Source organism: Oncorhynchus mykiss, chromosome 8, assembly GCF_013265735.2.
Source record: "Oncorhynchus mykiss isolate Arlee chromosome 8, USDA_OmykA_1.1, whole genome shotgun sequence".
NCBI classification, from domain to species: Eukaryota; Metazoa; Chordata; class Actinopteri; order Salmoniformes; family Salmonidae; genus Oncorhynchus; species Oncorhynchus mykiss.
In genome coordinates, this window is record NC_048572.1 from 31,140,472 (window position 1) to 31,152,786 (window position 12,315).

General features: G+C 40.4%; 1 protein-coding gene across 1 annotated transcript; it reads left to right on the forward strand.

The window, feature by feature from the left end:
• Window positions 1–5,062: 5,062 nt before the first annotated feature.
• Window positions 5,063–6,441, forward strand: LOC110531085 (protein transport protein Sec16A). Its single transcript, XM_021614359.2, has 4 exons — window positions 5,063–5,284; window positions 5,386–5,445; window positions 5,548–5,638; window positions 5,740–6,441. The coding sequence occupies exons 1-4, from the start codon at window positions 5,090–5,092 to the stop codon at window positions 5,919–5,921; spliced, it is 528 nt and encodes a 175-aa protein (XP_021470034.2). The 5' UTR covers window positions 5,063–5,089; the 3' UTR covers window positions 5,922–6,441.
• The last annotated feature ends 5,874 nt before the right edge of the window (window positions 6,442–12,315 follow it).

A 12,315-nucleotide genomic window follows, 5' to 3' on the forward strand; every position in this document is an offset into this window, starting at 1 on the left:
CACCACTTTATTTTAGGAATGTGAAATGTCAGAATAATAGAGAGAGTGATTAATTTCAGCTCTTTTTTTTCTTTCACCACAATGACCAGTGGGTCAGAAGTTTACATACACTCCATTAGTATTTGGTAGCATTGCCTTTAAATTGTTTAACTTGGTTCAAATGTTTCAGGTAGCCTTCCACAAGCTTCCCACAATAAGTTGGGTGAATTTTGGCCCATTCCTCCTGACAGAGCTGGTGTAACCGAGTCATGTTTGTAGGCCTCCTTGCTCGCACACACTTGTTCAGTTCTGCCCACAAATTTTCTATGGGATTGAGGTCAGGGCTTTGTGATGGCCACTCCAATATCTTGACTTTGTTGTCCTTAAGCTATTTTGCAATAACTTTGGAAGTATGCTTGGGGTGATTGTTAATTTGGAAGACCCATTTGTGACCAAGCTTTAACTTCCTGACTGATGTCTTGATGTTGCTTCAATATAGCCACACAATTTTCAATCCTCATGATGCTATATATTTTGTGAAGTGCACCAGTCCCTCCTGCAGCAAAGCACCCCCACAACATGATGCTGCACCCCTGTGCTTCACGGTTGGGATGGTGTTCTTCGGCTTGCAAGCCTCCCCCTCTTTCCTCCAAACGTAACGATAGCAATTATGGCCAAACAGCTCTATTTTTCTTTCGTCAGACCAGAGGACATTTCTCCAGAAAGTACGATTTTTGTCCCCATGTGCAGTTGCAAACCGTAGTCTGGCTTTTTTTTTATGGTGGTTTTGGAGCAGTGGCTTCTTCCTTGCTGAGTGGCCTTTCAGGTTATGTCGATATAGGACTCGTTTTACTGTGGATTTAGATAATTTTGTACCTGTTTCCTCTAGCATCTTCACAAGGTCCTTTGCTGCTGTTCTGGAATTGATTTGCACTTTTCGCACCAAAGTACGTTCATCTCTAGGAGACAGAACGAGTCTCCTTCCTGAGCGGTATGACGTCTGCGTGGTCCCATGGTGTTTATACTTGCATGCTATTGTTTGTACAGATGAACGTGGTACCAGGCGTTTGGATGAACCAGACTTGTGGAGGTCTACAATTTTTTGGGATGATTTCTTTTGATTTTCCAATGATGTCAAGCAAGGAGGCACTGAGTTTGAAGGTAGACCTTGAAAAACATCCACAGATACACCTCCAATGTACTAAAATGATGTAAATTAGCCTATCAGAAGCTTCTAAATCCATGACATAATTTTCTGGAATTTTCCAAGCTGTTTAAATGCACAATCAACTAAATGTATGTACATTTCTAACCCACTGGAATTGTGATACAGTGAAATAATCTGTCTGTAAACAATTGTTGGAAAAATGACCCGTGTCATGCACAAAGTAGATGTCCTAACCGACTTGCCAAAACGATAGTTTGTTAACAAGAAATTTGTGGAGTGGTTGAAAAACGAGTTTTAATGACTTCAACCTAAGTGTATGTAAACTTCCGACTTCAACTGTAGAATACTTATTGATATGAAAGTGAAGCATTTTGGTTTTCATGCATAGGCTATCATATAGAACAGGCTTTATTACACTTATTTACACTTAATATATATTCCACTTTTTTTGACTATCCATTCATTTATCTAATATATTCGTTTTTCCTATTCCATAAAAAGACATGACTTTGTAAACGCAATTAACCTCAACTTGCAGGTGAAGCGGTATCAGGCTCTATCAAAATGTCAACAAAGCTAGTTGACCATATCTACTGTTCCACTTGTAAAATGTTACATGTCAGGCGTTATGCTTACAGTTTCAAATTGAAATAAACATTATGCAAAAGGAAGTCTATTTCATGTTGCACATGTATTTTTTTTTTAAATAATGTACATAACACATTTTTGAGGAATTATTCACATTCTTTTAACTCTAATTTCTATACTTAAGAATATCAAGATTGTATTTTTTGTTGTTGCTTTTAACTGAGAAAAACTCTTTAATCGTGTGCGTATAGTGTTGCAGCGAGGTTGAATATAGGTTAGAAATAGATTAGAACGGTCGATTTGTTTTTTTTAATCTATTATCAAATATCACCAATAGATGGTGCTGATGGCTACAAAATAGCTGAATCGTTTTGTTCACTGGTTAATGATGTTTACATTGGCCTTTGCTTTAGCATTTTTTGCTCTCACGTGAACTATAGCAATCAAATGTCGAAAACCCATTCAGATCCTGGAGTCAAATCTTGCATCAATCAGCCTCCCCCTGTTGGAACCAGTGTTGATCGAAACTCTCTTCCATGCACTTGGAGGAACGCCCCATAGGAGAGCACTGTCATTCACACTATTTAGTGTACGCAAGGTATCTTTTCTGCCTGTTGGGCAACAGACTGCATCTCCATGAGCTGGGCCCAGCCTGCAGTTGCCATGGATACTGGGTGCTGACACTAGGAGGACTGAGTAGACACTGCTTGTTTAAGACACAAATCATAACAAAGGATTAGAGGCACAAAGTAACCCTGCGGGGTTCTATGAGATACACCTCGTCCTCATCACACAGGCACTATAATTAGCTGTGTGGGTGTATGCTTGTGTGAAGGTGGAGATCATGGTGTTTATTCAAAGCATTTTACTTTGTAAAATAGGTAATTCACCACATCCACTACCAATATGCACCTACCTATGCAACAGATGGTTGATTGTGGTTGTTGCTCTGCTGCCATAGATGTCTGGGATTGACCTGTATGTGTTTGTGCTTCCCAGAATGAGTTCAAGCCCAAGAACATCAAGAAGAAGAAGAAGAAGGTGAGTATTATCATGTCTGTGGACGAAAACAGAAGGTGAGGGGGGCGGGGGTCTCAACGATAGGAGATGGATTGGGGCGTGTGGCTATGTGGGGTTTATTTCGGATAATCTTTGAAGAGGGTTTGTATGAACGCTGTCTGTTGGTGATAAGTGTGTGTCGGGATGGGATGGGGATGTTTTGGTGTCTACAGGGATGTCAGCAACAGCACTTGACTGTGTCGTGCTGCCAGGGAGCTAGCATGTTGCACTTCTTTAGGCTGTGTTACGTAGGACTGACACACACACAGTGATACGGCTGCTTCTTGCCAACAGGAAACTGTGATATGATAATGACATGTATTGAGGTCAGCTGGCCCCGTTCCTTACAAGAAGGAGCAGGATGATTCCCACAGCAGCAACATTATCCAGGTCACCAACCAAAATCTGGGAGGGGCCTAAAATACTGTAATTCAACCAAATGACTATCAACTCACTGTAACTTATTGTAGGTCTATTTATAGAGGAACTTATTCAGTTGTTTAGTGTTTAAAAAAAATTATAAGACATTGGCCTATAACACAGAGTTGGAAGCAGACGTTCAGCAATGACTCTACTATAGACTTCTAGTGTAACAAAGATGGTTCTGTGCATATTTAAAAGCCTAGATGTATTAAGTTTCAGTGGGTTTTTAGAGTGGCTTTACTTTTCCGCAGTGCAAATGTCAGTGTTCCATTAGGCCTTGTGGTTTCCTGTGTCCTGATTCTGGCATTGGATAGAATAATCCTCATAGTATCCTCATCCTCATATTCAATCCCAATTCCACATGATATGGAATTAAATGCAACTGTGGATTGATTATGTCACAATCAATAGAAGAGTCTTTGGTTACTACGGCGTTGTTAACCTAGATGAACTGTTAGTCATGGGGTGGTGATTATGACTCAATATGTCAGAACACTGAGAAACACCACTGCTGTTCTGTCCATAGAAATATAATCATGTTCTAGTTCTCTGGTTCCGTCATTCAGCCACAAGACAGAAAGTTGCCTGAAGGCTGTGGATCATTGTATTGTTGACCCAGACGGAGTGTACTTCACAAGGATTGTCTTTTTCTGAGAAAGCTAACCATGGATAACTCTCCTGAAGGTAAGCACTGACTGGACTGATGTAAAGGTTGAAAAATGTTGGTAACTTTCCCAAAACTGCCAATGGAGCAAGATTTGACTTCATTTGTACAGTCCAATAGTCAGGGTGTGCTGAATGTGCCATTGCTGAACCAAGGCGTTGTCCTCTAATCTTCCTCACGTTCTTTGTTTTAGTGAACCAGGAGCAGGGAGACATACCAATGATCCCATTGGTCCATGAGCCCATGTCAGGGTAAGGGTTTTCTACATAACACAATGTAACATCTGCACATAGGTGCAATCCTAATGAAATGAGAATTGGGTGAGACAGAATCCTAAAGATGGTCCAATGGACATGGTGAGGTCTCTTTATCTCAAAGTCATCTTTAACTTCCTGATGACTGCTAGGGATGAGATGCAGAGAGCCCAGAATCAGGTGAACAACTTGCAGCAGTCAATGAACCACATGCATGAGCAGCTGAATTCCATGCGGAGGCAGTTTACTGAGTTGCAGAGTGCCCTCTCTCAGGTAGTAGATTAGTCTCCGCAAGAGTAGAACGAGTCATGTGTAGTCATGATGTTATGAAGATTGATGATGATGGCTGGGATTGTGATGATGTTGATGATGATGATGACTGGAATGGTAATGGTAATGATGTCTTTGTAACTCCTACACTCCACCTGTACTGGATAGCTCCTTGATGACAACATGCCTATGGCACCTGAAGCGGAGGGGATCCAACTGAAGAACGTCACCCCTGCACAGTGGGACAGAATCCTCCCGATAGGAATCATCCAGAGGGAGGATCCCAACAAGAACCAATCATTCCAACAAGGCGTCATCCCAATCAAAAACAATGGAATGGAACAGATGGAATATCATGGACCACCTCCACCTCCCATCATCCCCATGGTGGGATCCTGGGACGCTGGAGTGAATGCTCCACGTTGTGGAGATTTCTATGCCAGGAGAAAAGGTCATAAGAAAAGCCTTATCTTATGAGTGTGTTGTCTAAGTGTCTACGTTAAACAGATTTAACTCAATTCATCCATTTGCTTGTAGTCTTGTTTGTGTTTGGGTTGTGAACAAAGTATCATTGCAGGTTACACCGTCAGCTAGTGATTGTTCTGTACGGTGACAAGCAGAGTGGCTTGATTTCTCCCACTTGTCACAGATATCCGGAGTAGATATGTGGCGGATCCTGCTTTAATGACCATCACCAAGCCAGAACACTTCGAGGCCAACCCTCAGAGCCAGGCTGGCAGTTGGCCGGTGGCTAAACCTCAGCGCCCAGCACCCCCAGTACAGAAAACACGAAACAGTGGAGGCTGGCTCAGGTGGTTCTTCGGTGAAAAGGAAGAAGTTCCTCAGATGACAAGGATACCAGATGACAAGCCTAATTCTGTAAGGAACCCGTTATGTATATTGTGTATAGAGACACTCTAGTGGATTCATCTATTTCTCAGTGTCCTGATTCACATTGTCTTTATTATCTTCTTCCTTAGATGGTCTGGGATCAAAACCTGCACAGATGGGTTGACGCAAGTCCCATGTCCAAGACTGAGGTTTTCACTTTAATTCACGTCGTTAAAGCAGTGGATGACCATTGTATTTCAACTGTAAGAACGTTACTAATACATTTGCAAATTTGTTGATATGTTTTCCAGAACAAGCCTGTTCCACCTCCTCCCCCGATGGGGATGTATCTGGGGAACTCTAGTCTCCCCAAAGGAGTGAATCCTTACTCCATGAAAGCAGGTGAATGGTGCTTTAGACTACACTAGGTTTAACTCCAAGACTGTGCCAGCCATTGATAGCCCTCTCCGATGATCTCCTGCTAACACCTTTCCTTCTAACAGCAGATCAAGGAAGCCTAGGGGACAGGTATCCCAAGCTATTGTACCATGGTGGGATCACCACAACGCCTCCATACCAGGGTCCTGGATCGCTACCTGCCCAGCATGCAACACTCATGGCACCGATGACTGTGCCATTCGATGTTCACAGGCAGAAACTTGGCCCAGGCACTCTACCCTTTTGAGGTTCGACACTGAACAATCCTTCTGCAACGATTCATTTAATTAGCTTTAATATACATCAACGCTTGGCTGAAGTTGCAGTGATGTTTAAGCTATTTATTTTTGTCTCACAGGTCGTTTTCCAGGAGGGATCATTTGATATTTCAGCATTTTAAAAGACAAAATAAAATAAGATTTCGGGCTTTGAAAAGTTATTAAAAGTCTGTATGTTCACGTAGCTTTGATATGTTTTCCGGCATCCTTTACAAGCCCATCACTTGTGCATTTCTCTATGTTACATACTTTACAGATGGGTATATTATTTATACATATGTTTTTCAAAATATATTTAAAAAATAATTCATCTATTTCATAAACATAATATCAAATGTAAATAAAGTGCATTTTAAATTTTACACCATATATTTCAATATATGACTTTACTGCAGGCCTAGCGTTGTGGGTGGGCCTTAGGGAGCCATGCTCGCCCTACCGCACCTCCTAGCCCGTCCAAATAAAATACATGGTTGAATGAAACTTTACAAGACTTATATATATATTTTTGTTGCTATAACACTAATGTATGATATTTGTCCATTTAAAGTTTTAATTACCGCAAAACATTTTTTCTTGTTAAAATAAATATGTCTCAAGAAATGATGACTGACAGGGATTTAGACCTATCATAAATGCATCATGAAGCTCATTTCTCTTTTTGATGAGTCAAATTAATAGTGGGCGGAGTGTTATGTAAACAGCCTTGTGATTGTTCGGAATGTCATGTTCAAGAGTAGGCTACCTTATCTTGTTTTCTTCATCGTGGTCGAAATGAATATTAGAAATTGGTTTGCTAAAAAGAATGCCTCATCTGCTGCAACAAGTAGTCTTAAAACATCTGGCCACAACACAGCAAAGATATGGAATAATTTACTCTTTATTGATATGACATGGACATTCTCAACGGATTCCTTCGTATAGAGTGCATTTGGAAAGTATTCAGACCCATTGACTTTTTCCACATTTTTTTTAACGTTACAGCCTTATTCTAAAATGGATTACAATGTTTTTTCCCCTCCTCAATCTACACACAATACCCCATAATGACAAAGCAAAAACAGGTTTTTCGAAATGTTTGAAAATATATAAAAAAAAATAAAAAAACGATCACATTTACATAAGTATTCAGACCCTTTGTACTTTGTTGAAGCAACTTTGTCAGAAAGTCCGGTCTCTGGCCACTGTTCTTGGGGACCTTCAATGCTGCAGAAATGTTTTGGTACCCTCCCCCAGATCTGTGCCTCGACACAATCCTATCTCTGATCTCTACGGACAATTCCTTCACCCTCATGGCTTGGTTTTTGCTCTGACAAACTGTCAACTGTGGGACCTTATATCGACCGGTGTGTGCCTTTCCAAATCATGTCCAATCAATTGAATTTACTACGGTGGACTCCAATCGAGTTCTAGAAACATCTCAAGGTCGAATAAGATATTTCAGTTTTTATTTTTAATACATTTGCAATAAAAAAAAAAAAAACTGTTTTCGCTTTGTCATTATGGGGTATTGTGTATAGATTGACGGGGGAAACAAATGTATTTAATCCATTTTAGAATAAGACTGTGACATAACAAAATGTGGAAAAAGTCAAAGGGTCTGAATACTTTCTGGATGCTCTGTATGTTGAAATAAGATGATCTTTGTATTTAAAGCAGTTGTTTTTCGTGTTGTTGTTATTGTAACTTTTTGTGTCATTATTATTGTAGTTTGGAAGCAATGCATTTGATCGTACAGGCTTATTTGATAAGAATTTGTTTAACTATCATTTTACCCAAGCGGTGGTGATCTGTTCAAAATAACCATTATGTGACTATTTCACGAAGGGTCTTGAGCGCACAAGTTGGTTCAAAAATTGTACAGAAAAATGTGTTATAGCCTATAATTTAACAGAGTGATTATTGTCATTGTATTGTTATAATGAGGCAATTCCATTTTGGATGCTTCCCAATCTACTTAATTACTGTCACGAATTCATCTTTCCTTGCTCTGCAAATGCGATCAAAGGTTTGCATTAGCCTATTATAAAGGTGATTTAAGCAGCTGCGATAAGTGTTAGTAAAAGCATTTTAATTTAATTTAAATGTCAGTGTTTCCTATGTCATGTAGGTAGGTACCAGGCCATGCATGATACAAATATATGGGATTGTCCATTGTGCTGAAGTTAGAGATCAATGTACCGGTAATGCCGAAGCTGATCGCCAGCAAGCCACGTCAACACGTGGAACGTGGACATGGGTAGGCTTATGCATGTTGTGCCATGGAATACAAATGCCAGTCCAAATTATTCATTATGGGTCCGGGCCTGTTTTACTGTATGGGTGTGTTGAGTAAACTGAGACCTGAAGACTTGCGTTAACTCCCTGAGTTATTGCCCAGGCTTTAGCTCAGTGGGATAACAGCCTTGAATTGTGCAAATCCGGTTCAAATCCTGCTGCTTCACACTGCTCCTCTAAGCAATATATGTTTGTTTTCTAAGTTCAACGTTTTGTAGGACTGTAATTGGTCAGTAACTGATGTTATTGCAGACCTAACGGCGTTGTTCCACTGAGATCCCAGGAAACCAATCTTACTTTCTCCAGAATGGGTCTTACCTTATTCAGTTTATCCGTGTGTTTCATTCAATTGCACTGTGAGCTTTCACGGAAAGGCCCCCCCCCCCCTATAGCCGTTTGCTGGCATCGACAGCATGAGATGGATTATTGATGTCATATTGACTGCCAGGTCTATACCATCATGGCTTTCACAAAATCACCTGTTATTGACACCCACAGCAAAGTGAAGAAACACACATTCGTAAGATCCAATTCAAATGTGATGCCCAAAGAAAAGGAACAGGTGAACGAGTCTCTGAAAGACTGCCGCAAACAAGCTGAAATCAATGGTTGCTTTGCCAGTGTTTTTTCAAAGAATGGAGAAAGCAGGATTTTTGTTGATAAGACACTTAGCCCTAGAGATGCGAGGGAAAGTGCCCTAGTAGTGTTCACTGACAAAACATGATCTATCTCGGGAGGAATAGCATTAACTGCTCTTGAGTGTGAGAATACAGTGGTGAGGATGATTGCTTTTGTTTCTCAGGGTTGGAGATTTATCTTATCTATCACACAATGTTGCTCGAAATCATAACTTAAACTCCGAGATGTTTGGCTCCCAAATAACACCAGCCTGTGGTAGAGTGGTCGTTAGGACAGAGAGACAGAGAGAGAGAGACCTTAGACCTTATTGTCTGAGGACCAACTAGGGTCACCCAGCCACATAATAATACACACAGGCACAAACGACCTGAGAGCACAGCAGGAAAGGGTGGGCACAGCAGGAAAGGGAGTGATTGACCGCAGGGATCTCCAGAGGATGGTGTGGTCTGCCCAACGCATCACCTGGGGCAAACTACCTGCCGTCCAGGACACCTACAGCGCCCGATGTCACAGGAAGGCCAAAAAGAACATCAAGGACATTAACCACCCGAGCCACGGCCTATTCACCCCGCTATCATCCAGAAGGCAAGGTCAGTACAGGTGGATCAAAGCTGGTACCGAGAGACTGAAAAACAGCTTCTATCTCAAGGTCATCAGACTTGGTCTGGTGACTGTTAAATAGCCATCACTAGCCGGCTTCCACCTGGTTACACAACCCTGAACCTATATACATAGATTTGGAATCACTGGCCACTTTCATAACGGAACACTAGTCAATTTAATAACGTTTACATACTGCTTTACTCATCTCATATGTATATACTGTATTCTATTCTACTGTATTTTAGGGTCTGAATACTTATGTAAATGTCATATTTCAGTGTTTTCTTAAATACATTTTCAACAAGTTTTAAAAACCTGTTTTTGCTCTGTCATTATGGGGTATTGTGTGTGTGTATTGATTAGGGGGAAAACGATTTAATCCATTTTAGATTAAGGCTGTAACCGAACAAAATGTGAAAAAAAGTCAAGTGGTCTGAATACTTTCCGAAGGCACTGTATATTCCCATACTTTAATGAAGACAGCTCTCCATCCTAGAGGGGGAGATCCATTATTTCCAGCTCCAGGGACATGTACTAGTCTGTGGTGACCTAAATGCTAGAACTGGACAAGAACCTGACACCCTCAGCACACAGGAGGTCAAACAGCTACCGGGAGGTGACAGCATTCCCTCCCCCATATGCCCCCATAGACACAACTACGACAACATAACCAACAACAACAGGTCACAACTCCTGCAGCTCTGTCGCAGTACATAGTCAATGGTAGGCTTTGAGGGGACTCCTACGGTAAGTATACTGTACATATAGCTCATCTCTTGGCAGTAGTACTGTAGACTACTTTATCACCGACCTCAACCCAGAGTCTCTCGGAGCATTCACAGTCAGCCCACTGACACCCTTATCAGATCACAGCAAAATCATAATCTACTTGAACGGAGCAATAATCAACCATGAGACATCGAAGCTGAACAAACTGCATATGATTAAGAAATACTATAGATGGAAGGAGGGTAGTGTAGAAACCTACCAAAAAACTATTGGCCAACAACAAATCCAATCCCTCCTAGACAAGATGTTTTCCTGCATTAGTGAAGGTATAAACTTAGGAACAGGAGGAAGCCTGAACAATATATTTGACCTATCAACTAACATTTCTTACTAAAATACTGATCAACAGACCACGTATATACCCTGCACACCATCCTTGACAAACTAACAAAACAAAATATAAGCAAAGTCTTTTCATGCTTTTCAAAAAAGCTTTTGACTCAATTTGGCATGAGGGTCTACTATACAAATTGATGTAAAGCAGTGTTGGGGGAAAGCATATGACATTATAATGTCAATGTACACAAACAACAAGTAATTTTGCACGCCCAATTTTTCAGTTTTTGATTTGTTAAAAAAGTTTGAAATATCCAATTAATGTCGTTCCACTTCATGATTGTGTCCCACTTGTTGTTGAATCTTCACAAAAAAGACAGTTTTATATCTTTATGTTTGAAGCCTGAAATGTGGCAAAAGGTCGCAAAGTTCAAGGGGGCCGAATACTTTCGCAAGGCACTGTATAAATCAAACTGGATGGACATCAGAAATAGAGGAAGGCCAGTATGTATAAGCTAGAAGTAGAAGCCTAAGTGTTATTGTTTAATAGTGTACTCCAATTGGGGAAGGGTTTGCGGGGAATAATAAAGGAAGGTATACTAAAAAAAGTGTATGTATATGTATGTACATGTGTATGTGTTTGCAGGTGTATATATATATATATGTGTATATGTATGAATGTTATATGTATATATATATATATGTGTGTATGTATATATATATGTGTATATGTATGAATGTTATATGTATGAATGTTATGAATGTTATATGTATATATATATATATATATATAGATAGATATATACACTACCATTCCAAAGTTTGAGGTCTAGAACAGCACAAACTGGCTCTAACCAGAATAGAAAGAGGAGTGGGAGGCCCCGGTACACAACTGAGTACATTAGAGTGTCATGTTTGAGAAACAGATGCCCCACAAGTCCTCAACTGGCAGCTTCATTAAATAGTACCCACAAAACACCAGTCTCAACATCAACAGTGAAGAGGCGATTATGGGATGCTGGCCTTCTGGGCAGAGTTCCCCTGTCCAGTGTTCTTTTGCCAATCTTAAACTTTTATTTTTATTGGCCAGTCTGAGATATGTATTTTTCTTCGGAACTCTGTCTCGAAGGCCAGCATCCCAGAGTGCCTCTTCACTGTTGACGTTGAGACTGATGTTTTGCAGATACTGTTTAATGAAGCTGCCAGTTGAGGACTTGTGAGGCATCTGTTTCTCAAACTAGAAACACTCTCAAACACTCTAATGTACTTGTCCTCTTGCTCAGTTGTGAACCGGGACCTCCCATTCCTCTTTCTATTCTGGTTAGAGCCAGTTTGCGCTGTTCTGTGAAGGGAGTAGTACACAGCGTTGTACAAGATCTTCAGTTTCTTGGTAATTTCTTGCATGGAATAGCCTTAATTTCGTAGAACAAGAATAGACTGACGAGTTTCAGAAGAAAGGGCTTTGTTTCTGGCCATTTTGAGCCTGTAATTGAACCCACAAATGCTGATTCTCCAGATACTCAACTAGTCTCAAGAAGGCCAGTTTTACTGCTTCTTTAATCAGAACAACAGTTTTCAGCTGTGCTAAAATAATTGCAAAAGGCTTTTCTAATGATCAATTAGCCTTTTAAAATGATAAACTTGGATTAGCTAACACAATGTGCCATTGGAACATAGGAGTGATGGTTGCTAATATTGGGCCTCTGTACGCATATGTAGATATTCCAAAAAAATCAGCTACAATAGTCATTTACAACATTAACAATGTCTACACTGTAT

Excerpts from the sequence above, each read along its gene's own strand:
- LOC110531085 (XM_021614359.2), top strand. The coding sequence starts at position 5,090 with ATGACCATCACCAAGCCAGAACACTTCGAGGCCAACCCTCAGAGCCAG. Across the intron at positions 5,446-5,547 it reads GTCCCATGTCCAAGACTGAG|AACAAGCCTGTTCCACCTCC; the intron begins GTTTTCACTTTA and ends TATGTTTTCCAG. Across the intron at positions 5,639-5,739 it reads TCCTTACTCCATGAAAGCAG|CAGATCAAGGAAGCCTAGGG; the intron begins GTGAATGGTGCT and ends TCCTTCTAACAG.